The sequence below is a fragment of the Caloenas nicobarica genome, chromosome 19, assembly GCF_036013445.1.
Source record: "Caloenas nicobarica isolate bCalNic1 chromosome 19, bCalNic1.hap1, whole genome shotgun sequence".
NCBI classification, from domain to species: Eukaryota; Metazoa; Chordata; class Aves; order Columbiformes; family Columbidae; genus Caloenas; species Caloenas nicobarica.
Genome location: NC_088263.1, coordinates 2478777 through 2506544, shown reverse-complemented (window position 1 = coordinate 2506544; position 27768 = coordinate 2478777). Strand labels below are relative to the sequence as shown.

Here is a 27768-nt window from a genome sequence, read left to right as displayed (position 1 = left end):
CGTGTCCAACACACACGACAGGGGAGAGCGCGGCTGTGCTGCCCGGTCACTGGTGCAGCTCATGCAGCCCGGCCAGCGCTGCTGCGGACACACGGACACAGGTTTCTGCCCAGGAACCCCCCAGGCAGAGGTTCGGGAACTCACCACGCTGCGGTGGAACCCTCAACCCTCCTCCTCCTTGCCCTCCTGGTCTGTCTGTTTGAGGACACAACCCTTCCCTGCCTCGCTTCACACAGAATAAAGGGTTATTCCCATTCCCAAAACCATATGGTCATGTTGTCTCGTGTGCAGGGGGTGGAGGGAGGCCCAGGACACAGGTCCCTGTTTACTGAACAGCCGCTGTGGCCGGTCTGTTCCCAAGTCACCGACCCACGTCCATCCGCACCAGCGACACTTCCACCAGCCCCAACAGCGGCACCAGGCCTGGTTCGCTGCCAAGGTCCCTCTGTGGCCTCGAGGAGCTCAGACACATCACCGGCACCATCATTTTAAGGTTTCAAAGCTACTAATCAGAAATCAGAGTATTTGGGGGTTGTTCTCAGCTGTTTCGGTGCCTGTTCTCCACCCAAAATTGTATCTGAGAAGATAAAAATGCTTTGACTCCTGCCCTTGGTGCTTAAACTCTTGAGGAGACCTGGAATTTCCAGCCTTTATAAATACATTTGCATTTGCCCGAATAGTTGAGATCTAAGAGGGGGCCCTGGGTCTGCAGGGGGAGGCTCTGAAGTGCACGATGTTTCGTGTCGGAGGTGCAGGACGGCTCGTGTCAGCTGCGTGGGGGAAGACCGAGAGGTGACGGGCACAAGATGCAGCAAGAGGAAGCTCTGCTGGACACAAGGAGAAAATTCTCCCCCACGGGAGAGGCTCAGCCTCCGTGGCATCCCCATTCTTGGAGATCTTCAAAGCTCAGCTGGGGAACACCCAGAGCGCCCTGTGCAGCTTTGAAGTTAACTCTGGTTTCAGTGGACAATCGGATTAGAGACATTCAAAGGTCCCTCGCAGTTTAGATCTTTAATATGAACATGAAAAAAAATTGCTTACTGAAATGCAGCACTGTATTCATGGCACCAAACAACGATCCCAGGCTGTTCCAGGTCCCATCACCCTCCTTGGCTCCTGAGGGGACTCAGATCAGCATCTACCCAGCATTTTCAGAAACTCCCTTCAAAGTTCACTCCTTTAAATGGCCAGCGGCTGCTCCTTCCAAACCTGGGGGTCACAGACTTACCAAAGAGCTACTGAATAACCAGACCAAAAATATCTGTCCCCAGTGCAGACACGTGGGTTAAAAAAAAAAAAAATCACTTTCATCAAGGTTATCATTAGAATTTATTGATATGAGAGAAACTTCGCATGTCAACATGTCAATGGAGGAACAGCCCGTCCTGACATAGCAGAAAGACAAAGCCCATCCCAGCGATGTTACAGCGCTCTGGTATCTCTACACTCCGAAGTACGGGAGACCTTGCACACAGCTGTGTATGACTCGGGTTCATTTTCTGGGACAGGATAGAAATACTCCAGCAATACGAAGGGGTGGTTTGCCAACCAGCAGTGTCACCGGGTTGCAGCAGGGACCACGCTGGCTGTGAGCCCTGTCACCAGCTCCAGGCTAACCGCAGCTCACCCCAGGCCCCTCTAGGGAGGAAAATACACCCATTTGGGGGGGAGATTCACCTGGGCCCGCGTGGCTCTCGCAGGGAGATGACTCAGACCCTCCAGCTCCCTGTCGTGTAGAGGAGGCTCAGGGGACCAGCTCGGATGGAGACACCAACACGCGGCTGGGAACCCCCGGCTGGGTCTGCAGCGGGACAGCCTGGGCACACGGTGCTGCCGAGCGAGCTGCGACCTTCACAATGGAGGCTGTTCCGTCCGGGGAGCAGACGCAGCCACATAATGCCCCATCCTGGCATCTGCCAATTCAGAAGCAGGTTTTTTTTTCCTCTCGACCTAACAATTATCCTCATATTACAACTGTTCCGACATTCCCTCCCTCAGCAGTGCCCTCTTACAGAGCTTGCAGCACAGACAGCTGTTCACACTACGCTTGTGGCCAAGATAAAAATTATCTTTATAATCTTTACTGGAAATATATGCTATGCTGGATGCTGTTTAAAAAAAAAAACGTCAAGCGCTGAGCTTTCATCTTCTCCAGCTTAAGAAATATTTGGTTTGGTCCTAAGTATCTTGCTAAACAATTAGAAAGGGAATAGCAGAGTATTCCCCCAGGCACCTGGTAAATCCACAATGGATTTATTGTAGAAACGAGCTGAATTCTAACTCACTCCAAATGGATTTCAGAGCCCTCTAAAACCCTCCAGAGAATGAGCCGTTTGTGACACGACAAACAAAACCCAACCCCAAGTTCAATGAGTAAATTGTCTTGCGTTGTGCAGGGAGCATCCAAAATAAAACACAAACCCAAACCAGGAGGACACGTCAGACCCATCTCCTGACGCCAGATTTGATCCCGGCGAAAAAGGAGCCCGGGCCGAAGCGCATCTGCCCACCCGGCAGCACCGACCCTGCTGCAGACCTGAGGAGCCGCTGGTGCGAGAAACGTGTCCAAGTGTGAGCGCACACGCGTGTGCCAGGGACGGCCCGCACTCTGCTGCTTGTCCTCTGGCGGGACCTGCGACAAGTGACACAGCGGGTTCCCCTCTCAGCTTCACCCCGTCTACGTTCCCTCTGCACATGTAACAGCACTGACTTAGAGATCTCATATTAATGGGTACTTATACAGGATTAATTGCACATCAGTCCATTGTGGCTACAAGTTCATTAGGCTAATAAATCTACATAGTGACAGTAGTACAGTATCAGCTACTTTTCAATACAAACTCCCTACCCTAGCCTTAATTTGTAGGTCAAAAGAAGATCTTCTACCGCAACGACCTTCCTATGACCTTTAACATTCATTTTCAAAATATTTTTTTCTAGAAAAAAAAAATCCAGTGTGGGGAAAACGCACATATAGAACAAAAGCAGTGCTTAACAACCACAGGAAAAAAGAACATGATCTTGGACTCGTGTATCAGCATCCTCTGTAGACCCTGGTAGCGTTACTTCCAAGGGGTTGCTAAATCCAGCTCCGTCAGTTCAAGTCCGTTAAACCACTCTCTAGCTCTACACACCTCTACTCGCTCACTATACATATCGTCTGTAGCAAGAGCATACAGAAACACTCGCTAATGTGCACAAGACTTCCATTTGGTTAATGGAATAGTTTTAGAAGACTGAAGTCTCTACTTCTAGACATCTGTTTGTGAGTGGTAGTGCTCTCACCAATGGTACCTTCTGTTCCACCCAGGAGAGAGCTCCGAGTCCCTCGGAAAGTTTTACTCATTCATTTCGCCCAAAGGTGTACGGGTATCTACTAAAACCCCTCTCACAGTATTCCCAGGAAATGATTCAGAAGAGGAGATGATTTTTCAACCAAATGAGATCCTCTGGTCCTGCGTGTCAGACCATGGCCAATAGAATGAGCAGCTGCCATGGACGTCTCAACTTAAATACGGAACAGTCAAGGGAGGAGAGCAAGGTGGCCTGACCGTCTTCCCATGAGGTACAGGCAAGGAGACACCAAAGTCACTCTGTTCTCAACAGTTTGTCTCTTTTTTTCACTGGAGTCAAATGTTTGATTCCATTTGTTCCAGCAGGAAGTGGTGAATCATGTCAAAAGTGGGACGATCTTTGATATCCCTGCTCCAGCATTTCAGCATCAGGTCAAACACAGGGTTAGGACACAGAGGAGTCTGGGAGAGATAGATCTGAAAGGAAGAAAAATACAGCTATTTCAGTGGGTTTTTCATCAGAGAACGGAACCTTTAGTAAATTGACACCAACAGCTCCATTCTGGGTTTACAAGACAGCCATCATGCAGCGTTTGAGATCCATTAAGCGTGAATCTGGCAGTGAAGTCTGGATGGAGCTCTGACACCATCTCCAATGGCGCTGTGGACGCTTTGCCAACTTGTCTGATGAGCTGGTCACAAAACAGTCCCTTGTCCTCCAGGAAACATGAATGCCTCTGAGAGATTTGTCTTTCAAGTGACAGCAACACACAAACCAAACCCAAATTTACCACAATAAAATCCAAATACTTTCACTCACCGTAGACAACCCAAGAGGCTTTCTAAGCATCGTGACAGCTTGTTAGCAGAAACAGAAAAAACACCTTTTAGAGCTTAATCTAAAGCACAGCTTGGCAGAATATTTTTTTTTCCTCTCTCATTTCAATACACATCTTTTAGGCTCTCCACATTAGTATGCAGGCGATACTGAATAAAGTCTCCCATTATTTTATTCCCCTTAATCCTTTAACTTGTTTGATGCTAAAAGGTGAATTTTGGGAGAACAAACTACTGTCACTGCACTTTTTGGGGTACAGTGATGCTCGAAACTGAGGGGCTGGATTGTCCTGCTCTATTTAGCATGGAATCATAGAACCATAGAATGTCCGGAGTTGGAGGGGACCCACAAGGATCGAGTCCAACTCCAGTCCCTGCATATGACAACCCCACAGCTCACACCATACCACACCAGCATCATCACTGGTGTCTACTGGAGCATATTGAAGGTACCAGCAGGGGAGTCACTGTCCTGCTGGGGAGTCAGTAAGAGAGGACAATGACACAGAAAAGCCCTTCAGCAACTAGAGATGGTCAAAGGCTTCTCAAGCCTATTTGGAGATACTACCAGGGGTATTTAACCCCTGAGCACTAACAATTTCTCCTTCCCCACCCCAGCCAGTAAGTGCTTCCTCATCTTTCAGAAAAAATGCCAGTGGGAGAAAGATCCAAAAAAGGAAAAGAGCAAAAGGATTGTGTGGAAGAGCCCAGAAAAGCTAAGGAGGACAGCACATCAAGGGCAGGTCGAAACAGAAGCAGCTCATAAGGAAGCAGCACTGGGCAGGGCCAAAGGCTCTTCCAGTGGGACTCCAAGAGAGGAAAGCCAGTGAATGAGCCTGGAAGAAGGGGAGGAGGCAGGAATCACTGGAAAAAATGAGTAACAGAAGCAGAGATTTCTGCAGATGGCTCAGGGCCAGCAGAACGGTCCTGTGCAGATCCCTGGGACGCGAGCAGGGCAGTGATGGGAGGAGCGGCAGCATTTGCTCTTACCTGCCGGCCCTGGCTGCGGAAGAACTCTCCGGTGTTCTCGATGACTTGCTCATCGGAGAGGAGGCTGTAGGGCTGCTCCTTACACAGGATGAACATTTCCCAGAGGGTGACCCCAAACGCCCAGACGTCGCTGGCTGTGGTGAACTTGCCCTGTGAACAGAAGGGATGTTGGAAGCCCAGGTTGCTCACGGTGCACATGCAGCAAAAACCAGTTCAGTCTACACTCTCGGCAGCTAAATACAAGGATGTAAAATGCATCCCTGGGAAAACACGCTCCAAAAGAGACAGCAGAGCGGGTGACCCACACAAAGGGACCAAGGTAGGACACTGCTGTGCTGTGGGGCAGGAGCAGCACCTCTGTGGGACCCGGGGGACAGCTCTAAGAAGGGACAGCCTTCACTGGGGCAAACCTCTGGAAACAAGCAGCAAGTTTCAGAGAAAACCAGAGATTTCTGTTCCTCCTGAGAAGCCTGTATTCATCTGAAGCCATAGGAAAGCGGGCTGTGGCAGGGGAGTGGTAGCTGCTGCCTACCTCCACCCAAAACCTAGCAGGGCAGCACAGAAAAGCCTTTGAAGAGGATGCGAAGCCCTCGGGGGGGCCGGCAGAGCCAAAGCAGACTCCAGACTCTTAGAGAAAGGCCAAGATAATTTCGATCTTTGCACACGTAAGAAGTCGGTGACAGTCTGCTCGCCGTCTCTGTTTCCTGTCTTCGAAAAATGTGCCCAAACTGGCCGTGTTTGGAACAGTGTGTTTCTGAAGAAATAAAAAGTAACTGAAGACTGTTCAGAAAAAATAACAGGAAACAATCGGGGGCTGGAGGGCCTGTTTGGGCAGAAAACATCCAAGACCCTGGCTGCTCAGGCTTATCTGGCAACCCCAGCAGCCTGCCAGTGTTTGGAAGATGTTCACACAGGGAAGATCGGAGATTTATAGTTTAGATGCAGCTATAACCAGGAAAATAGGGTGAATTTAGAAAAGCGTAGGCCTATTAGCCTTTATAGCGGTGATAATTACAATTTTTCTGGGTACTCAGAGGGGGTGTTATAAGAAAGTATAACTGGATGAATCCCACCAACTAGTTCAAGAAAGAAATATTGGGCTGAATATTAAGCAATTGCCTCCAAACTGGATGTGTTTGGGCTGTTGAACAATCTCCTAAGGGGAGACAGCAGGACCCTTAAACACAAAACCAAACCTCAACCTCAAAACCAGACTTGCCACTTGAAACTCGTGAAATTTTGTCCCTGCCCTTCTCAGCTTCACAGCTGGGGAAATAAGCCCAGAAAGGCAATTTCCGTCCAATTCCAGCAGGAATCCTGAACGCCAGGCACAGAACAGAAATTATACACCAGATGATCTCTGCTGTATTTGCAAGGACTCGCTCCATTTTCCAGAATCTGAGTTACATCCAACACGACTTAAGGGACATCTCACCTGGGGCCACCTGTAGCATGTGTTTTGATGCTATGAGAACTGATACACGTACACGTGTTAGTGTTTCAGGGGCACAGTGGGGAAAAAAAAAATATCAGAGAAAGGGAAAGAAAAACAGGGGGTTTTGTGCAGCCCCTACCAGGAGGATGCTCTCCCAGGCCATCCAGCGTATGGGCAGCACGGCTCTCCCCTGGATGCGGTAATAATCCCCGCTGTAAAGGTTCCTACTCATGCCAAAATCCGCAATCTTGATGGTGTAGTTGTTCCCCACCAGGCAGTTGCGAGTTGCCAGATCTCTGTGCACGAAATTCAGAGACGCTAAATACTTCATTCCAGAGGCGATCTGGGTGGCCATGTACAGCAGGTTAGAGTAGCTGCATGAAAAGAGAACGAAATTAAGGGGGAAAAAAAAAAAAAAAATCAGTAGAGCTCCCCACACTCAACTCTTTCTCATATTCGACATGTTACAGTGAAATGTCATTTTATTTTCTGCCAGAACAATGAAACTAAAGTGTAGTTTCAGGGCACTAACATCCCACCTGCCAGGCTAAGCCAAGCTCCTGAGCTCACTAAGCAAGAACAGACTAGGTGTCCCTGAAATTCAGGGCCTTAGAGTTTGACGTCCTTTAGATTTTTAGTATCAGGCATTAATCTCAAGATTTTCACAGAGTTTATGCATCAAAGCACCAGCGTTTTGTAGAGAGATGTGAAAAATTAAGCTGTACAATCTCACAATCTCGTATTTTAAACTGCTTAGCCTGGTATTTCAACCACTGTCACTATTGCATGATTATATTAAAATGTCACTTAACATTAAAGACAGCTTACTTTTTTAATGTTTAATATTACTGAAAATATAAACAGATGCATTTTCCATTTAATGTAATATTAATTCCTTGAGTAGCAAAATGAAGATATTAATGAACTTGCATGATAGGCAGAATTTGGACCATCTGACGTTCAGCATTCTTCGCACACTGTTACTCTGTGATGCTCAGCTTGTTTCCCACAGCGCGTGCTCAACACTTCACACAACCAAGCATTTGTCACAACAGATCTAATACACTGTTCACAGTATTTCTCTGATAAAGCTCAGAAAAAGAAAGTCTTAGTCTTCCTCTCTTTGTGTTCTGGTGACACTGAGAAAAGCACCACTCTTATCTAAATTACAATAATGAAATGCATTTAATGATCACAGAATCATTTGGGTTGGATTCAATGATCTTGAGCGTCTTTTCCAACCATTAACCCAACCCTGGCACTAACCCACATCCCTGAGAACTCACTCTGCCTAACAGCCTTGAACTATAAATAAATTTAATCCTTTGCGAGGGTATGTGCCAAAGGCCAAGCAATGCAGCAATGTCTGATCAGTGCAGGCTTCTTTATTGAGCAGAATACCTTAGTCCTACATACAACTCTCCTCTGAGGAAAGGATTTCTGCAACATAGAGATGTTTTTATGTCAGATTTAATCCTTCCAGAGAGGAGAGAGATAAGTGCCACTGCTGACAGAAAATGGTTTTCCTAGCCAAATATTCTCCTTCTGTTGGGCGATGAAATCTTTCCTTAGTGAAGCTCCACACTCAACTCCTCATGTAATATTTTTCAGACATCCAGAGAACATATGAACCATCTTGAAAGCCTGAGAGACATTCTTGATTTTCATCCCAAAATTCTTGCTGTAATTCAACCGCCTTCCCATATTAATATCTGATGCAAACCCACTAACGTAACCAGAGGATCACATCAGTAAACGATACATCTAAGATAGTCATGGTGACCGGAACGGGTCACAGTCGCAGCCTCCCACGCAAAGCAGGAGTCGTGTCCACAGACGTGCTGTGACAACGGCCGGGCTGGAGGAAGGTCACAGCAGCTTAAACTGGTAGCTCTGTACTGCTGATTCGTCCCAAATACGGGCAGCTCCTCTTACCTGACACAGGGAATATTGTTTGAAATGGCAAATTTGCTGTAGATCTCTCTCTGCGACAGAAACTGGTTGAGGTCTCCGTTTTCCATGTACTCCGTTATCATGCACAGCGGGTCATCACGCACACACACCCCCAGGAGCCGGATGATATTTGGGTTCTTCAGCCGGGACATGATCTTGATCTCCTTCAGGAAATCATTTCTTGTGAAACAGAAAACAGGTTTGAATCCTAAACTATTCTTTTGTCTAAGGGAAGCAGAAGTAGCATGTAAGGAAATCCCTGTTCGGAGACATTTAGAAATCCGCACAAAGCAAGAGCGAAAGCTGGTTCAACATCGATCCCTTCCCCAGCAAACAGGATTCATACAGCATTTCAGTTTGATATTACATCTGTTCCTATCCCCCTCTCTCTGTATGTGTCCTGTTCTTTACGAGAACACATAGAACATACAGAGGCACATGACACCCTCCTACAGAAGTCACCAGGGTGAACCCACGTGGAACTGTTGCTTAGAGAGCATCCGCTTTCCTTCTCAGGCGGTCGGCATTGCGGATGCGCTTACCTGGCTGTTTTGTTGACATCTGATCTCAGCATTTTCACTGCTACGAGCACTGGCTGGTGAGTGAATTCTGTAGACGAGACCCCCAGGAATTCCAGCAGGCCATCGGCTTCGCAAAGGTGCACCTGGGCAGGCAGAGACAACTATGGGAGCACGTACAGGCAGAAAAACGAAGGAAAACAACCTCACATGGAGGTCACCAGTTTGGGCACTGCTGGCAGAATGACCAAGTGAATGATATAATGAAAGTGATGCTGTTTGGGTTGGAAATATCCCATAGGTCGGCTCTAGATCCTGGACGAAATATGTACACACACTATACAGTCCATGACATAGGAACAGATGTGGATTGCAGCCTGATGTGACCCCAACGCACCAAATGTACTGTGTGTGTGCAGACTGGGGCAGTAGATTACTGGGGAAGCCCAACTCTCCCAGCAAGATCTGGAGATGTTCAGGAAGGTCACCGTACCCAGAGCTGTCTGCTTTATTCTGCACATGCCTGCGAACTGCAGGGCTGCAGCAGGTTTGACACATACAGTGCATCACAGCAGCCGGACGGGCACAGAGCTGTCCTGCAGCCGGGCTCTAACTGACCTGAGGAGCATCCAGGAGCTACAGACAGCTCTACGAAGTCCTCTAATTCCAGGAAAAAAAAAAAAAAGAAAAGCGTGCGTGTGTGATGTAAACACCTCACCCATGAACATTCCCAAAGATGAATACTCTTGAAGCGTACACTGAATTTCAAGTTTCTTCAGATAAATGAATAAAGACATAAAATTACTGCTGGGGTCGTGTAAGAAATGGGTGACAAGACATTGACTTAGGAATTTATCAGAATGTATATTCAGCTAGAGAACTGGGGTGGGGAAAGCAGACAGAGCTGAGTGTGTGGGAAGGAAAAAAGGACTGGAGGAGGGGAGCAGACTGGATGTGCCAGGCAAAGACTTGCAGCAGTGAGGGGAATGTAATGGGAGCTTAATGAATTTTATATGAAGAAAACACAAGAACTTACTGGACAAGCACAGTGAGGAGAAAGAGGAGACAGCATAGAAAAAGGGGACAAACCCCCAGAACGGAAACCGAAGTACGAAGATGCTGTTGCAGTTACATATAGAATGGAATTTGCTGTGGTGAAAGTACAGTCACAAGACTAGAAATGGGAAAGGGAGCTGTGGTACTGAGCGCATGTATTACAAGCACAGGTAATGTGTCATCAAGTCCAGGGAGTGGATGGTTGGGAGCAAAGAAAAAAAGGCTTGAAATGGAAGGAAGCTCTGAGTGGAGAGGTGAAAAAAACCCACAAGGCAGTGAGCCATGTTGCTAGACGACTGTACACCAAGCCAGAGAAGCAGAGCAGAGCGTAACACGACGACCAGTTTGGTAAAAACTAAGGAGGTGAGAAGGAAGAACGTGATGCCACAGATTTGTGGAAGCGAGGGAAAGGGCCTGTGATGTGAGGAAGGGAACAGGCTCTGAATCAGTCTCTGAAATGGAGATGGGGAGCCTGGCTGCTGCTGCTGTTTGACAACACAAAGGAGGAGGAGGAGAAAGCTTTGACAGCTATTAGAAGGACAGGAATGACAGAGGAGAAACCAGAAGCAAAACAATGAGGGAAAAAAGCCTATTTCACTTTTGCAGCCCAAGACAAGATGTAGCAAACAGGTAGAATTGAAGGCTGTGAATGAGCAAATGCTGGGAAGAGACAGTGGAAGAGTGGGAGCAGGTGAGGGGAAGATTTGGCTCATCATGGAACAAAGGATGGCGTGGAAACAAAGCAGGGAGAGAAGAAAAGGTGAGCTGAAAGCATTCACAGCTCAAAAGCAGCTCAAGGAGTAAAGAGAAAGCTTGGCAGATGACAGACGTACGTATCATGCTGCCCGAGGCTTCTGACACACACAAACTGGGGCTTGAGCAAGCAGCAATGCTGGAGAATCTGTGAGGGCACCACAGTGCTTGGGAAACATCTGTCTCTGCTTGGGCCAGCGTGCAGAGCCTCACCAGAACCTCCACATGCTAACGTGGAAGCTGTTTTTACTGCTCAGATCAATCTGTCTCAGCTGGAGTTGCTGCTATAGTTTCCAAATTCACATGCCTCAAGGTGGGTGACAGCCACCACGTGTTCAAGATGTCCCTGAGCGGCCATGCAACAGTCTGAATTCCCACCCCCAGGCCTTTTCTGTGGGGTAATAAATAGGGATACAGACAGAGACAGAAGAACTTCGCAAAGCTCATCTGTTAGACTCATGTGGTACCAAACAGCAGCCTCACAGGTGTAGAACAGGGCTCTTTGAAGCCAGTCCTAAGGGACAGCAGCTTTCCCCAACAGCAAAGACAGGTATTAAATAAATTACTGGTACGCAGGTCCCTCAGCCCCCAAACATGAAGCAGTGCCAGTGAGACAGCTCAGAAGTTTCACTGTGCCAGGCGACTCGTTTCTGCTGGAGGAGCTGTGGAAGGGAATGGCTGTACCTCTCCGAACTGCCCTTCTCCCAGCTTCTCCTTGAGCCGCAGCTGCTGCCGAGGGAATTCACCCACTGAGATGTCCTTCTTGGTGAGAGAATCCACAGTGAGGGCTGGGACTGCGTACATGTTGTTGCCGGTCACACCTTGCAGGTGAACGATGTCTGTTTCGGCGTAGTGGGGAACGTTGTTCTGAAAGCCTTGGTGAGGAGTGGACTTGGTCAGGTCGGGCTCAGCGTAGTCCCCACTGCACACTAAGGGGACGTGAGTGCAAAACAAGACAGGTCGAATTAGACACACTCCTTTAAAACCAGTACGGCCCAGCTTGCTCTCCTCCACCCTGCAGCCCTCTGGAGCTCAGCCTAGCTGCACACCTGCCGCCTCTACCAAGGTATGTCCAGACGGAAAACTTTCCTCTGTTTTCACTAGGGCTTAAACCAGAGCAATACACGTTTCTGCAGGCACCAGAATACCTGTGAGGTGCCAGTGAACTCATGTTAAACAGCTGCCTCTCCGTCCAGTTATGAGCTAAAATTCTTGCCCAGACATGCAGGGATGAGTCTAAAGTGATTTCCTGTTTCTGATTCATCCTAAATATGATCTGTTGCCCTTACCTGACGCAGGGACATTGTTTGCATCACCACACTTGCTCTGGATTCGCTTTGCAACAAGAACTGACTGTGACTGTTAGCATGCTGTTACCTCTTAGAGTTTCTTCACATAAATATCGTGTGCATAGCTCTTTATAGTTAACTCCCTGTACGGTCAGTATTACACAGAACTTTTGTTCTGCTTCAAATTCAAAACCTGGCTCAATCCAAAGCAGCTTCCCTGTGTAGTACAGAGCTGCATCTTAGCAACTTGTCAGCGCTTGATAAATGCAGTGCTGCCTTTCCATTCACTAGTCAGCACTGAGTACAAAATACTGTTGGAAACATTCCCTTCTGCGTGCATCCAAAAGCTCCCCAGGGGCTGGAAGCCAAGGCACCACTGACAATTCTCTGCTGTGTTTCCCTCTGCTTTGTCAAGGGAATTTCAAAGAGCCTTTGCTGCAGGAGAAGGTGCTCAAGGTCTTCTCCAGCAGCCAGTCTGGGCAGTCCAGGAGCGCTGCAGGTAGTGGCTCCACTGCCAAGGGGCTGATGAGTCAAACAACGTGTGATTGTCAAAACCAGCTCCTAAAAGATGACCTGGCTAACATATAAACACAGGCTTCAAAGAGAACAACAAAAGGCCACCACCCTTTAGTGGGGCCGGTGATCCGCCTGCCAAAGTTACATGCTAAAATATTTCAGAGCTCCAGAATAGTGTCTCAGGTCCCTGGGTTCACGTTGTATTGCATGGGAGTCAGAAAAGATTACTTCGACACTCAGAAGTGGCACATTTTAAAACCTGAGAGAAACAGTAAAAGAATAAACGCATAACTTCTGGAGACTGACGATTACCTGAATCCTCTGCACTTTGGGAGAGCTCTGGAAGCTTTTGGAGCAGCGTAGCTGGCTGGTGATATTCCAAATCCAGCGGGAAAGCACGTTCGTAGGTGGGATTCGACTGGTGGATCTGGGTCTGGTTGTTGGCAATGGTGTAGCTGTAGAAGGAAAGGCGAACTGTGGCATCCTCCTCCAGGATTCGACGTGGGGCCTGCGAAACAGAACAAAAATGCTGAGGCAATGCTCGGTTGTTAAGTAATGCATTGGCTGCAACCGCACCAATTTCCAGTAACATCTTGGATAGGGCTGGCATCCTCCCTGCTGTGAGAACAGAGTTTTAGTTGCTCTGTGGAGCTGGGGAAAGCCTGTGCTTTCCACATAATTCTGAGCTCATTATGGTTAATGCTTAGTATTGAACTTGTGTCTGCAAAGTAGCCCCATTGTATTACCTTTTCCAACCTTTTTTGAACATATTGCTTCCAAAGAATAACGATTATAATCATCAGGAGCAGAAGAATAATAGCCACAAGGCAGCCCACGAGGATGGATGTACTGGAGTCATCTGCTTTCTCTCCTATCCAGGTGCTGGTTACAGAAGATGTGGTTTCTGCAGTCATAGAGGAATGAAGAAGAATCTGGAGTTAACAAAGCACAGGTCGTTCCTTGTGCTGCCTAACTTCCCCACATGTTCCTTCCTACTGGCTGGTACAGAAAAGATCTCGGGCAGCTTCCTGAGTATTAACACTAGCTGCATTCAGATTTTGCTCTAATTAAAAATTCTCATTTTGGAGGCTCATAGCTAAGAACCACACAGAGGACTTCTGCAATCAAAGACTGTTCCTAGCGTTGGAATAGATTCCTGTGATGGATCTGTGTTAGAGCAGATAGTTTTCAGATTTTCACTGGCTGCACATGTGCCTTCAGCCCACTTGTTCTGAGGCAGCCTCTGCCAGCTGAGGGAAGAAGAAATAGCTGAGGCTCAGAGGACTGTAAGAGGAGACCCCCCTGCAGTGCTGGTCCAGCTCTGGGTCCTCAGCACAGGACACACATGGACCTGCTGGAGAGGGGCCAGAGGAGCCTCAGAAATGATCTGAGGCTGGAACAGCTCTGCTGGGAGGACAGGCTGAGAGAGTTGGGGGGTTCAGCTGGAGAAGAGAAGCTCCGGGTAGACCTTATTGCAGCCCTTCCATGCTTAAAAGTGGCCCATAAGAAAGACAGGGACAGACTTTTTAGCAGGGCCTGTTGCAACAGGACAAGGGGTGATGGTTTCAAACTAAAGGAGATTCAGGCTGGACACGAGCAAGTAATTGTTGGCCCTGAGGGTGGTGAGAGCCTGGCCCAGGTTGCCCAGAGAGGTGGTGGCTGAACCATCCCTGGAGACATCCCAGGCCAGGCTGGACGGGGCTCTGAGCAACCTGAGCTGGTGCAGATGTCCCTGCTCATGGCAGGGGGGGCACTGGGGGAGCTGGGAAGGTCCCTTCCAACCCAAACTGTTCTGTGATTCTGATTCTGTGCAGCCCTGTGCATGAGGGCGATAAGAGGCCACACCCAGATCTCCAGCAACGGAGGGAGAGACCACGTTAACTGGGACGTTAATGTGAAACCCCCAACACTTGAGCCCTTGGTGTGGCTAACTCACCCAAGTTCTTACCCCAGGTGCCCTCAGTAACATTGCACTCAGTTTCCAGGACATCCATTGTGCTTGTGGCTACTGTGACAAAATTCGGATTCACGCTCTCCATGTCTGTGGAAGGGAAGGGAAAGTCAGTCCAGCCACCTCCCTGCTCCTGCCAGCAGCCAGTGCAACCCCAACCACCACCCTTGGCTTCCTGAGCAGGGCTGGGCTCAGACCCAGGCAGCTCACAAACAGCCTTAGCAGAGATACAGAGATATCTGCTCACTCAGCGCTTCCCAGCACTCATGCTGCTCAGCGCAGAGGCTTGTTCTGCAGGTGTGTCCTGACCACAGCAGATCAGTGCGTGCAGGATGTGTCCCCGAGCTTGGCCAGACACAGGGGACTGGAGCAAGAACTTTTTTTTTCTCCCAATTTTGGCATCATTGTAAGAATTGCCATCCCAGGCTGAGTGACAGCCCAGACAGAGTGACAGAGGGCAGGCAAGAGGAGCTGCCATCAGCAAGATAAGCAGCAAGCTGCAATCGCAGCGCTCCTTCCCCAGGAACGCCCTCTCACTACAGCAGATCAGGGACCTCCGAGTAGGAAGCTGTAGCCAGATCATTTCACTGTCAGTGCTGGTGGTTTTCTCCAAGACTCTCGTTCATACCCTTCTAGAGTCTTTTACAGCACCTCACGGCACTGATTTCTGCCTCACAGTTAAGACTTGAGAAAAGAAAAATGTCAGCCTCTTGCTAACTTGATTACCACCTGTAGATATACTTAAATTATTCAAACAAAATACTTGTAAAGAGAAGGAAAAGAAAAAAAAAAAAAATCAACCCCATAAGCAGCAGGCAACCATCTCAAAAAAGAAGAAATGCTCTACAGTCCAATTTTTGGTTGCCCTGGTTGTGCTTCTGCACATGTCCATCAGCATCAACCTGAAAAGAATCCACTGTAGATGGGACCTTTCTTGCCCTTCCAATGCTTCTACTGCCTCCTCCTTCCTCCCGGGTAGCCCCACAGTGCTCCACACTCACGTTAACCCCCCATGTCCTGCACTCCCACACCATCTCTTTTGCTCTCTGTGCTTTGCCAGATCTGCTTGACTTGCAGGAATACTCGCCTGACTGGAAGGAAATCTCGCTCATCATCATCCAGGTGTCAGCAAAGTAGAAGCGGCAAAGTATGGCTTTGCCCACGCGCTGGTTGAGGGGGACAGTCACGAACCTCGCGCTGGGGTTTTTGTCATCTAGGACAGTTGCCACTCCAACAGGTTCGGGCTCCCAGTCTGCAATCAGGCGCGGTTTGAACAGACACTCCACCTTCTGGAAGATCTTCACCCCCTTGGAAAACATGTTGTTACAATGCACCTAGGCAGAAGAGAACAGATCAATCAGACGGGAACAAGATTTACTGAAACCTGAATCAAGCCTCAGGATTTTCTGTTCGTGAAGATTTTCTATTTCTAACCATCTCCCTGTATGAACACTCCTAACCCAGAATGAGTGAGTTGTTCCAGTTTAGCTTCATCCATTCATAGTGTGCAATGAGAACGTTTGTGCAGAAAGTGATTGTAAAATAGCTCCTAACTTTACATGCAAAAGCCACATTAATGGTCAAATTTTGGTAGGGTCTTCAAAAGGCCCATGTAAAAATCAAACTCTGTATCAACCTAAGGCTCACAGACCAATTCTCCTTGAACATATATTCTGAGGAAAAAAAAGACACCTGGGCTCTAGCTTCATTTAGAAAACCTTCAGCATCTGCAGTCTAAGCTAGTTTCTTAAAAAAATAAAAAAGTAGAAGCTCAAGAAAATATTCCCCTGACCTACAGCAGCTCTTCTGCCGTGGTTGCACCTTGAAGACAACCGAGAATCTAGACTTTAAGAAAACCATAATGTAAGCCTGCATCCGGCAACCTCTCCTGGTGGCTCATGGTCAGGCTGCCCCTGCTGCAACAGCACCACTGCTTTAGCTAATGACACTGGAATTTAAAGTGCAATCACGAAGACGCCAAGCTGATCTCTCACTGAAACAAAGGCATCCTCTCTCATCTCCGAGCTACGGCTCCACACAATCCGCTTTCAGACAAAGCGGTTCACAATCTGCTGTCAGGCCGACCTCACACCTCCGTATTTGGGAGGTTTGTTTTACCCTCCCAAGAGCTGGTGGCGACTTTCTCCCTTTCTGCTCTTGGGCTGCACCCAAACCAAGAGGTTCCAGCGTAGAAGCGACATCTGCGTCTGGCTGGGTTGTGGCACTGCGGACACATCAACACCAAACACCTGGCCCTCTCCAGGCCTCCAGCGCTCCCAAGGAAGCAGCTTCGCAAAGGAGGACAAGACTTGTAAGGATCCTTTACATCCCACTGCCTTTCTTCAACGCAAATCTCTCTCCTGTTAAACAAACGTACATGACAGCTTAAGTCCTGCCATGCAGTCCTGTAGATCTGGACCACTGTGGCCAGTGATCAAGGAATAAGATGACCCTTAAAGTCCTCAGCATCCCTCAGTCTACTCCATTTTCATAGCTATGGTGGTCCCACCCTCCCTAGAGACTCTACAAATTGTTTCCTAATGACGGTGGAGTATTAGCAACTGTGACAACAACAGTTTCCAAACTAAGCGCAGCTTTGAACCCCATTAATTGCTTGGCCTCTGTGAGGTCTCACAGTGAATAGCAGTGAAGCAGTAATGAGGACAACAGGCCTGAGGAGCAGTAAAAAGACAAAAGAGGGGTATTTGCATGTAATTAGGAACAGATGAAGCTTAGACAACATTATTCAATAAGGCGAAATAATCATCCATAACGAGGCAGCAAAGCCTGACGTCTGCAATATACAATTTGTGCTGCATTTGGACAGGAGTTGGGTATGTTCATATCCTGGACCAACCCAGAGACACTCGCTATTCCAAACACCACCTCCGAATGTTCAATTTTATAACATGCAAGCCTAAGAAATTTGCAGTGCGGTTGCATTTGCTAATGTTTATTTTTAATACTTTCTTGGATACTGGGGAAGCTCAAAACTGGAATAAAGCTAACAGGTATGGAGATACAAAAAAGCATTTACAGACCACCTATCCTGTACAAAACAAATGCAAAGCTGAAACAGGTAACATTCAATAAAGAATGAAGAGTAATTTATGCTAAACAATACAGCTTTATAATGAAATACTAAATGAAGTAGCTATTTTTATGAGCTTATGTGTTTAGTTGATCAGGATGGCTGTGTTTACACGACAGATTGTTGTAAGGCATTTGATTTACTCATTATACCATCTGACTCCAATTAGGATAGTATGAACTCATGAATTATATTAATTTGACTAAAAATTGTCAACCAGTAAGTCTTACAAGTTTTAGGGCACAAATCATTTTTCTGCAGGTGACTTTCTAGCAGGGATGTATTCCTAGCTACCTTTTTCAGTGAACTGAAAGAGACAGCAGAACTGCTGGCAATAAAATAAATTAAATGGGAGGGGGAAAAAAGTTTCCTAAAATAATGTGGCGTTTTCAGGATTGACTCATTTCAGGGTAGTGAACTTGGGAACAAAATGTAAGTGATGCTTTCTACACTGGACTTTGACCATGGACACCAATAACCTCAAACTGACTTTTAGCATGATACTTAAGTCTTAATGAACACTGGCTCTCTGTCCCTTGGCTGGGAGGACAAATATGATCACAAGATTCCTAAACAAAGAAGAATCATCCAAAAAAGCAGGAAATTGGTACCATTCTTTCATGCAGTTTGATGGAAAGCCTGCATCCAGTTCCAGTGTCGATACCTCCAAAAACAGCACTGGCAAAGAAAGGATTGGAAGACAGCTACAAAAATGACCCTGGATTTCACAGGGAAGGTGTTGAGAAGTTCAGCCAACTTAATTTACTCAAGTAAAGATTAAGAGAGTGGTTAAATCAGTGTAGAAGCAGGAAAACTTCTGAGAAGGCAGGATTCTTATTTTTGCCAGCAAAAGCAGGCTAAGCGCCAACAGTTGCAAGTTAAAAATAGACAAAATAAAACTAGGGTAAGTAACCACCAAAACAATTTACTTAAGGATGTGGTGGGTTCTCCTTCATTTGAGATCTCTAGGAGAAAAGCCACCAATACTTTTCAAAAGATCCTGCTGTTTACTACGGACTCAAAGTTCAGTTCATCCTTTTCCTGTGTGTTTAACTAATTTCCCACAGCACAAGCACAGACTGAGGCATCCAGAGATATTTTTGGTTACGAAGGAAGCACAACCACATTCCTTTACCTCAAGAGCCAGGCAGCCCCTAAAACATATGTAGCCTACATCCTAAATCCACCTCAGCTGCCTGACCACTGCTCTCGGTGTCCACTTTTTATTCTTTTAAGCCAAATACTGAAAGAAGAGTGTCTGAGCTCTGGAGAGGCAGGTGTTCCCCTGCTTCACCTTTCTACATTGGCAAACTTAGGACATGTCCATCTCAAATTCTGCCTGTGGTGGACTCTGCTGTCAAGCACCTTGTATCCTCCTGTTTTGGGAAGAGGACCCAAAGGGGGAATCTGAAAGCACCCACGTTGTCTGCGTTCGCTCACCCCTTCTCCTGAGAAGATGCAGAGCTCCCTGCTCCCTCCTGATGCACCTACTGCAATTTTTGCCACTGTCGAACTTTCCCAGACTCACATTTAGCCTAAAATACACAAGTGTGGATGTGCAGGAAGCTGTTCCAGAGAATCTCCCTTTGGGTCCTCTTCCCAAAGCAGAAGGATACAAGGGACCACTGATGATCTCCAGTTCAGCCTCCCCATTGACCAACCCTCTGTTCCCAGTATGTCCCATGGTTTCCTTTATGGGGCACCCAACTTTTTGCCCAAGAAGATCTTAGCCCACTGCTGTGGCTCATGTTGCGTCCCATCCCACACCTGACCCGGGTCCGTGAACCCTCTGGGCACCAGCGTGTCGGTGTCGGGGTCCTGCTGTCTACCTTCATGGAGGTGAAGTTCCTCGGTCGGTCAAACTGGAACTCCATTTCAACAGAGCCCGTGCTGAAGCTCTCGTTCTTCCAGCCAACATAGTCATAGCCTGGCCACACGCGGTACTGGTGGCTCTGCGTGAAGTCGTCCAGTCCCAGCACACCGTCTGTCAGCTGGCCCAGACCACCGTACAAGTGCCTAGCGAGAAAAAAAACCAGCAGTTAGGCAGAACAGCAGCCAGGAGAGCTCAAATGTGAAAGCATTTGAGTCCTTCAACTAGTACCAGGAAAACATTAGTTTATTTATGCTTAATGCATCCTGGTCAAAAAATCATTCCCCGTTCTTAAGCAACATCACCTTTATTTTGTTCAGGTTAAGCTTTTAAAATGTCTCCCTGCTTGGGAAAAGGCAGAAGTTTTTGCATTGATATCCAGCACTGACAGCAAAGCCAAGCTACAAGTAGAGCCTCTTGAGAATGAAAACTGAGACTACAGAAAATGACACTGTATGGTCTCCACACAGAGCTGTAATTGCAGCATTTCACCATAGAGCTGCATGGGAGGAACACAGCTCCATCCTGCCCTGGGGGAACCGCAGGGAGGGTTCTGCAGGCACCAAAATGCAGGAAAAAGAACAGAGACCATGGGCAGCTCACCCAGCCACAGCCAGTTCCAACTGGGATCATCTCTGGCATTGCTCCTTGTGCAAGAGCAGAGCAGCATCAGCTCCTTTTCCCAGGCTGATCAGACTCTTTGCCCAGCACCCTGCCCCGTTTCACTCCCTATCCAACAGCGCAGAGCCCACTATACAGTTCTCCAGCATCGTCCTGGAGTAGAAGACACCAGATGTGGTACAATTCTGACCCACCTGCCTTCTGGGAGCCATCTCCGGCATGTCCCTTGTCCTGTAGCAGGTAAGTGCAAACGGTTCAGCTGTATTAGTGCCCGAGCTTGCTCCTTGGACCTGTTCTGTTCGCTGCTACACACAGTGAAGCTCCCCAGGTCTGTTCCAGGTGAGCCCTCCTGTCACTAGGATTTGGTCTTGAACTCCAAGATGGAATCAGCAGCTGGAAGAGGCACAGTCCTGCTTCCAGGCCAGACAGGCATATGACCAAGAGGTTAAATAGCTTGAAGGACTCCTTGGGTTTTGTGCCTCCATCTGCAGCTCCCTGACATCCCCCAGCAAGCCCAGAGTCCTAAGTTAGTGCTGGACAGCTAAGTGCAACACCTACATATTTCTGCACATAACCCTTTTTTTTTTATATATATATCCAATCCCTACTATATCAAGGCAGCTTGAAAGCATCAAATATTAACATAAGACAACATTGTTAGCCTGGATCTTGTAACACCCTGCAAGCATGAAGAATGTACTTTCCACCTCCTTATTTTAACCTCCAGCATGATAGAAAACATATGTTTACAAAAATCATCTCCAAGCATAAAAAAAACCTAATCACCTTAGGCAACAGTAAAAATTTTCAGAAAGTTAATGACAACTGAAATGGGACATATAACAAAAACACCTTAAGTCAATGCATGACACCACGTCACAGAGAAGGCACCGTCAGATCACTTGGTCGGCACGTTCCTGCACAAGCAGGGATATGCTGTCTCAAGAGGATACTCACGTCCAAGTTTGTCTGAGGTTTCAAGTCATTGAAACACATTCAAATCCACATTTACAGCATAGAAAGTAGTCAAACTAAATGTTAAATAACTGCTGAACTTTCAGACATTTCAGATACAGGCTATTAATGAACTCTCCTTCCATGAGAGTCAACTACTGGCTGAATGAAAGACACCTCAAAATGTCAGTAACATGCCACCCTACCTCATTTCAGTGATGTGAAAAATGAACAGACCTTGCAATGAGCTGTCAAAATCCAGTTACTTTAGGCTTTTTGACTCCAAATTGGAAAAGCATCATACCCAAGAAATCTGTACAGTGAGTAATCAGCCCCCTTCCTCTCATACCACATTGGCAGTGGTGCCTCTGCTGACCTGGAGCTTCTCACAGGGAGTGATGCAGTTTTCCAAGTTGTTTCAAGCCCATCAGAGCTGTGTTTTCAAAAAACAGTATCTCAAATCTGTCCAGAAGCTCACAGGTACCAAGCACAGGCCTAGAGTTCAGGTGTTGCGCACTTTCTTGGATGCCCAGTTTACCCTGGAGACCTCCTGCAACAGTTTAAGATGCAGCCTGATGGAGAATTCATTTCAGATATCAAACTGCAGAAGGAGCAAAGGCAATGAAGAGGGGAAGGACCTTCATCTGCTCCAGGGACACTGGGACTACGCAGGTAGAAGGTCCAGCCAGCTCTCCCACTCTAATCTGAGATAACAGAAGAGTAGCAGCACCTTATGATCTGCAGTATCGACAACAGTTTAAGGCTATACCTGAACCAACAGAGAAATCAGTGCAATGAATATGGTCACAATTACAGACCAAGACCAACAAGGGCTTTGAGGCAATCGGACACATCAGGACTGCAGCATCAGATCATGTAAAGATGGAAGCTACGCACAAAGACGGCACTTAGCTGTATAAGGGCACACTCTTTAAAGAGAAGCAACAACTTCTAATAACGAAAATATTTCTTTCCTGCCAGCCTTTGCCAGCTGAGGGAAATGAAATGCATCCTGAGCCCATGCCCTCCTTTAAAAAAGCAACTAACAATATGTCAAAGAGCCTGGAACAACAAAGCAACAATGCTTTGGAGAACTAGTAGGCTAGCCTGCAGCTCTGGAGGTCTCAAAGAAGTGTTTGGGATAAAAGATACTAGTGACAGGTTAAGTAGGAAAGAAGAGATCATTTGCACAGTGACCGAGAGAGAACAGGACAACTTCTCCCACCTGCGCTCCTGGTAGCCATCATAGGTCGAGTCATTCAGATAAACGATGGGGAAGCCAGGAGCCGCTATTGTCCCTCCTTCAGGGATGCTATAGGATGCCAAACCATCTAAAAAAAGAAGGCCATATACCTCAGAAATACAGCAGCAGCAGCCTTCCATCACCTCTGTCCATATGGTCCTTTTATTTATGGTGTGGACCAACAGAAGCACTTCTGTGGGCCTGGGATTCCCTCTGAATACATGGGGACGCAGGCAAGCCCCAGTCAGCATTGTGCGAGGACTACAGGTGTCGAAATTAGTACTTACCGTACCAGACACAGCCATAAAGCTCCACCCTCATACAGACAGTCATTGGCATCTCCGTCACAGGAATCACCCGGATAAAACGTGCAATGATGGGAGGCCGAAGATCTTTCAAGACCACATCATAAGTATCGATGTTGCCTTGGATCACCTGGAGAAGAGAGCTCCTTATCAGTAACTTCTCCCTGTTGTGCAGTTAATATGAACAGGGGTGTACTTGTACCCTATTATTTGAGACTGAGGAGCTTTCCTATGCAGTATCTGCAGAGGATTAGCTGCTGCTGCTCCCTGCTCCTACCCGGTACATGGCTTACACCATAATTTCGCCTCCTGTCCCCTGCAGACTCATACCAGGTAGTGCTCTGAGAAAGGCAAGTGCGAGATGAATGTACATGTAGACTATACATTGCAGAGAGCTCCAGTTACTAGTACATAACCTCTCTCCAAGTGAGTCTCCACGTACGCTCAACAGCAGGTAACCGAGCACTTGCGCTCATCACTAGTTACCTGGTGGAAAGTCCTGATACCCTTTTTCTAGGAGCCAACAAAATTCCAGAGGTGCTGCAGTATTTGGGAGATGAAGGTGCAAGCAGCTGCATGGCAGATCTCTTGAACTGAAGTGTTGAGCATTACCAGAGCCACCCCATCCTGCTGAAGTGCAGTCTGATTTGGCAAGGACTTTCACCCTCCCCTTGCCCTCAGTTTCAATGGTGCTGCTAAAAGCCTACTATCTGGAAAAATATGTTTTATTGCAAGTCATTTTTCAGAGGAGCTGAAATGACGGGAATTGCAGCCCATTGTGTATGCCACGTCCAGACCAGCAGGAGCAGAAGCATCTTCTTTAAGGATACCAGGAAGGAAAACTTATTGGTCTCATGTGATGGGGAACAGGTATGCACGCTGACAGAATATGTGGATTTCCACATGTACAGAACAGCAGAGAGGATGGCTCCAATCACACACAGCTGAGTACATGCTCTTTACCTTATTATGGCCAAAGAAAGATCTTGCAAAAACTGACCCACGCTAAATCCTAACACCTGACACTAACGCAGTCCTGAGTGCCTGAGAACAGGGCTCTGTACAGGACTGCAGAGACAAGGGGCTTTTAGATATTGTGGACAGTAATCAATTGCATTCTGATACAACTCGAGATGCAGACAGACTTCACCTAAGAAACTACTGACAAAGAACAGTTACCACATGCAGTTTAAACTTTCCCTCCCATCCTGCAAACACAGCGTTTGTAGCACACACCAAAACATGAGGGATGGGCAAGGTAACGGTAACAGCTAAAGAGCCGATCAAAGGTCTGAGTGAACAAATGATACGCTAACAAGCTAGAAGCTACTAGTTAACACTGCAATACAGACCCCACTGTGACTTCCAAAGCATCCCCAGAGTTAGAGAATATCACACCCAGCACCTTTCTAGTCTGGCTTAGATCTCCAGACTCCACAAGCCAGGCTGAGGCAGGGGGGATCAGGTCAGACGAGCTGCAGACGAGAGAAGGGGATTCCTTCCTGGGGGAGGTTTATTAATAAAGGGTTATGAAGACAAGCAGAGCGCAGCCAGGGCCAAGCTCTGTGCTCACGTCTGGAGAGAGTGGGAGACGACTATGGTGAGTGTGGAAGCCTCTTTGAATTTGTGTGCTCAGCACATTTCCTACCCTCTAAACTCCTTCCTCCTCTTTGTTCCTTACATTAAACACTGTTACCAGACATCCAGAAACTCATCTCCATTCCCTGCCACCCCATTCCTTTTTTTTTTAAAATCACAAAACAAGCATCTGCTCTGCAGTGTCCAATTTAGAAGCAAGTATGTGGCTGGTTGAGGGACATTCACGTGATGTTTTGAACATGGACAGAAAGGTAGCGAAGAGCAACAGTTTTCAGTCACGGCAGTGGCTGGGGTTTGGGGGATCAGGTCAGAGGAGTAACAGCCCAACATCGCAGCAAACACAGGACTAAGGCAGATGATGCTGAATGCATGACAGAAGAGTCAGGATAAAGTACGATGCACTAGGCAGTACATAGACGACCTGCCTTCTACAGTCTAGTTCTTTATGGCTTGACTTCTCCAGGACTCTGCTCCTACCACACTCACCTTTCTGCCCTGACGATCCTTCCAGGAGATCCAGCGCTCTCCGTTGCGGCTGTAGTCAATTCGGTAAGCACGGGCAAACTCTTTGCCTGTGGCACGGGCATGCCGTCCCTGAGTCCCAATCAAGGTGATGAAAAAGAGCTTGTGCAGGTCAATCTGAAGGAACTGAACATCTTCTGGTTGCAATAAGCCAGCTGGGCACCAGGCTCCATCCCCCTCCTCCCTTTGTAACCTGAGGGGAAAACCACACACATCCAAAAAAATGTCACTTGCAAGGATCCAGCCTTCCCAGTAACTGAGGAAAGACCTTCAAACTTTGAGCACTATGAAAAACAAACCAAGTCAGCAAGTAAGACCTGACAGCTGGCTACCAAACACCCTGCCTCTTTGGGGTGATTGAGTCCTCCAGCCAAGTTTTGCCCTGTTCAGAACAATTCCCTCAGTTTCAGATATCTTTAATTTTTTCTTTCCCAGACACATATTTTCATGTTGATTGGAAACAATTATGCCACTCATTAGGTAATCACATACTGAATGCCTTTGAGCACCTTGCTGGTAAAGTGCATACTAATTTCTTCTAAACCCCATACAGCAAGGCCTGAACCTCGGCTTGACCAGCTCCTACAGCTCTAACAAGCACAAAGAAGAGCTTATCTTAAAAATACATTTTAAAAAGAAAAGCTCTGCCCATCTACAAACTATTCTGGGTCATCTCAACACATCTTCCACCTTCCCTTCATCCAGAGTTGCTGGTGCAGGACACTGCTAAGTGTACAACGTGAAAGGCTCTGCTTCAAAGTTGAACACTGTGGCATCAGCTGCAAAGATTAAGCTTTTATCCTTGGAGATTGCTGCAGCCAGCAGCAGGTGGAGCCACTCAAGGAACCACCGCCTCACCCAGGCTTCCGTAGGCTCAGCTTTGCAAGCCACAAGGTGGAGAGATTCAAATACGAAAAATTTATCCCAGCCACAAAAAGACCATGTGGGCTTTTTAGCAACAGGGATTTCTTTGCAAACAGCAAGTCCTTCAGTGCCCTTATCTTTGGGACAGGTCTCCTGTCTCTAACTGATGGGACCGGTGAACCCCAACCCCTGTGCCAAGGAAGGCAGCACCGCAGGAGACACTGAGGGTCCAGGCAGCAGCTAGAGAGGATTTTTGTCTCAGGTTGGTCACCTGCTTGTGCGAGACTTTGTTCCGGTGAAGTGGCAAGAAGAAGTTGTAAGAAAGGCGGGAAGGATGGCTCTGAAATGACAGGGACTGACATGTGCATAGGATGGTTAGAGGTCAGCTATGACCTCTAATAAAATGAAGTCTGCTAGAGAATGGCTTCATGTCTTCACCCTGTGGACATCCAGCTGCCCTGGCAAAGACGTGACGGGAACAGATGGCAAGTGATGCCTGAAGTATTTGCAGAACTGGAGATAAGCCATAATTCAGAGAGCGAAGTAAGTGTCCCAGCTTTCAGACCCACAGCCTTGATCAAACGCCATTAAAAACACACAACACTTAACATCTTTGCTCTACCACGGACTAAGGAAAAAAACCTCAAACTCTAGGAGAATGACTGCCCAATTTCATTGTAAAAATGTAAGTATCACAGTTTCCCTGAAATTCATATCTGACTTGCACAGAAGCTGTAGGAATGTTTGATATCATTATAAACAATTCTAAGGAAACTCACATTTGTAGGTATTTGGGAATCATTCAGAGAAATGAAATGACCAAAAAAAATGAAAAGCCAAGCTTATGAGAAAGACTGTAGTACTGCTTAACATTGAAAGAAAATCCTTTAGCTGCTTTTTAACAATTCCTTAACTCTACGGTTTCCAGGTTTTTGAGTGGGCACAGCCCATTTCCTCAATATGATGCTGTTGAAAGTTCATCCTCATAAATGATTTCCTACAATTTAGTTTAAAGCGCTCTACAAGAATCCCAGGGGCACTGTCCCTACCTGACCTGTAAGTCATAAATCCATTAGAGCTTTATTCACAGAACTATAGGAAAACCAGGGTCGGAAGCCACCTCTGGAAGTCTCTAGCCCAACCTCCTGCTCACAGCAGGGCTAATTCCAAAGCCACAACTATTGCTCAAGGATTTGCACATGTCCTGAAAACCTCCAAGCTCTGAGATACCATCACATCTCTGGGTACCTGTCCGAGAGCTCCACCACTTCAAGAATCTTGAATCAATATTAAGAAAAAAAAATATCCTTTTCATGAAAACATGGGGAAGGATATTTTTTCTTAATATTGATTCAGAATTTCCTTTATTACAGCTTGTGACCATGACCACTGCCTCTTGGTCTTTCACTATGCAGTAATTAGATTTAATATGGAACAGTGAACAAAGTGAGCGAACTTAAGGTTGATTTAAGGGTAAGGGAACTTCTTCCTCAAATCACATACTAGATATCTAGAAGAAAAAAAAAGGATTATATTTTTTTGCCAGAGATTAACCTACCGTGCATACTGGGGTCCTGTGGAATCGTACCACTGGCTGGACGCCGTGATGTCTTCGTCTCGTATTGTCCCTTCATGCATACCCAAAGGGTAACGGCATATAGCTTAAAACGGGAACAAAAGCAAGTAGAAAAAAAATCAGTACCAATTCTTTCTAAATCACCAGACAAGTTTAATTAAAAGGCTATCAATGCCTAGGGAATAAACATGGAAGTGATAAAATTGAGAATGCAAATAAAAGATGAAATAATTAGCATAAAATGAAATAAGTAATGAAATACACTCAGAGTTACTATCATCCAGCAGAGTCCTGGCAAGGCAAAAAACTTTACAAAGAAACATTTGAAGAACATGAAAGCCAAAGCTAGTGTTAATGGTTGCGTGGACCCATTTTACCATGAAAAATTATTTATTAATAATGATGCGGCATAAAAAGGAAGAATTTGTTTAAGATTTTCTTCTTCTGTAATAAACAGGATGCTTGACTTGCATTCAAATAAGAACAATTATTATTATTTTCACCAGTCCAGTAACACACAAGCACTTAAACA

At 46.8% G+C, this 27768-nt stretch overlaps 1 protein-coding gene across 1 annotated transcript in view; it reads right to left on the bottom strand.

Annotated features, from left to right (window-relative positions):
- Positions 1 to 1305: 1305 nt before the first annotated feature.
- The window catches only part of LOC135996398 (discoidin domain-containing receptor 2-like), a 35870-nt gene continuing 9407 nt past the window's right edge, over positions 1306 to 27768 (bottom strand). The window contains 15 exon segments of the mRNA XM_065648323.1: positions 1306 to 3770; positions 5121 to 5270; positions 6695 to 6929; positions 8491 to 8688; positions 9051 to 9172; positions 11520 to 11764; positions 12953 to 13148; positions 13387 to 13544; positions 14589 to 14681; positions 15679 to 15925; positions 19512 to 19698; positions 22353 to 22458; positions 22658 to 22805; positions 24761 to 24989; positions 27219 to 27321. Coding sequence (XP_065504395.1) covers positions 3630 to 3770; positions 5121 to 5270; positions 6695 to 6929; positions 8491 to 8688; positions 9051 to 9172; positions 11520 to 11764; positions 12953 to 13148; positions 13387 to 13544; positions 14589 to 14681; positions 15679 to 15925; positions 19512 to 19698; positions 22353 to 22458; positions 22658 to 22805; positions 24761 to 24989; positions 27219 to 27321 — 2558 coding nt within the window. The 3' untranslated portion in view covers positions 1306 to 3629.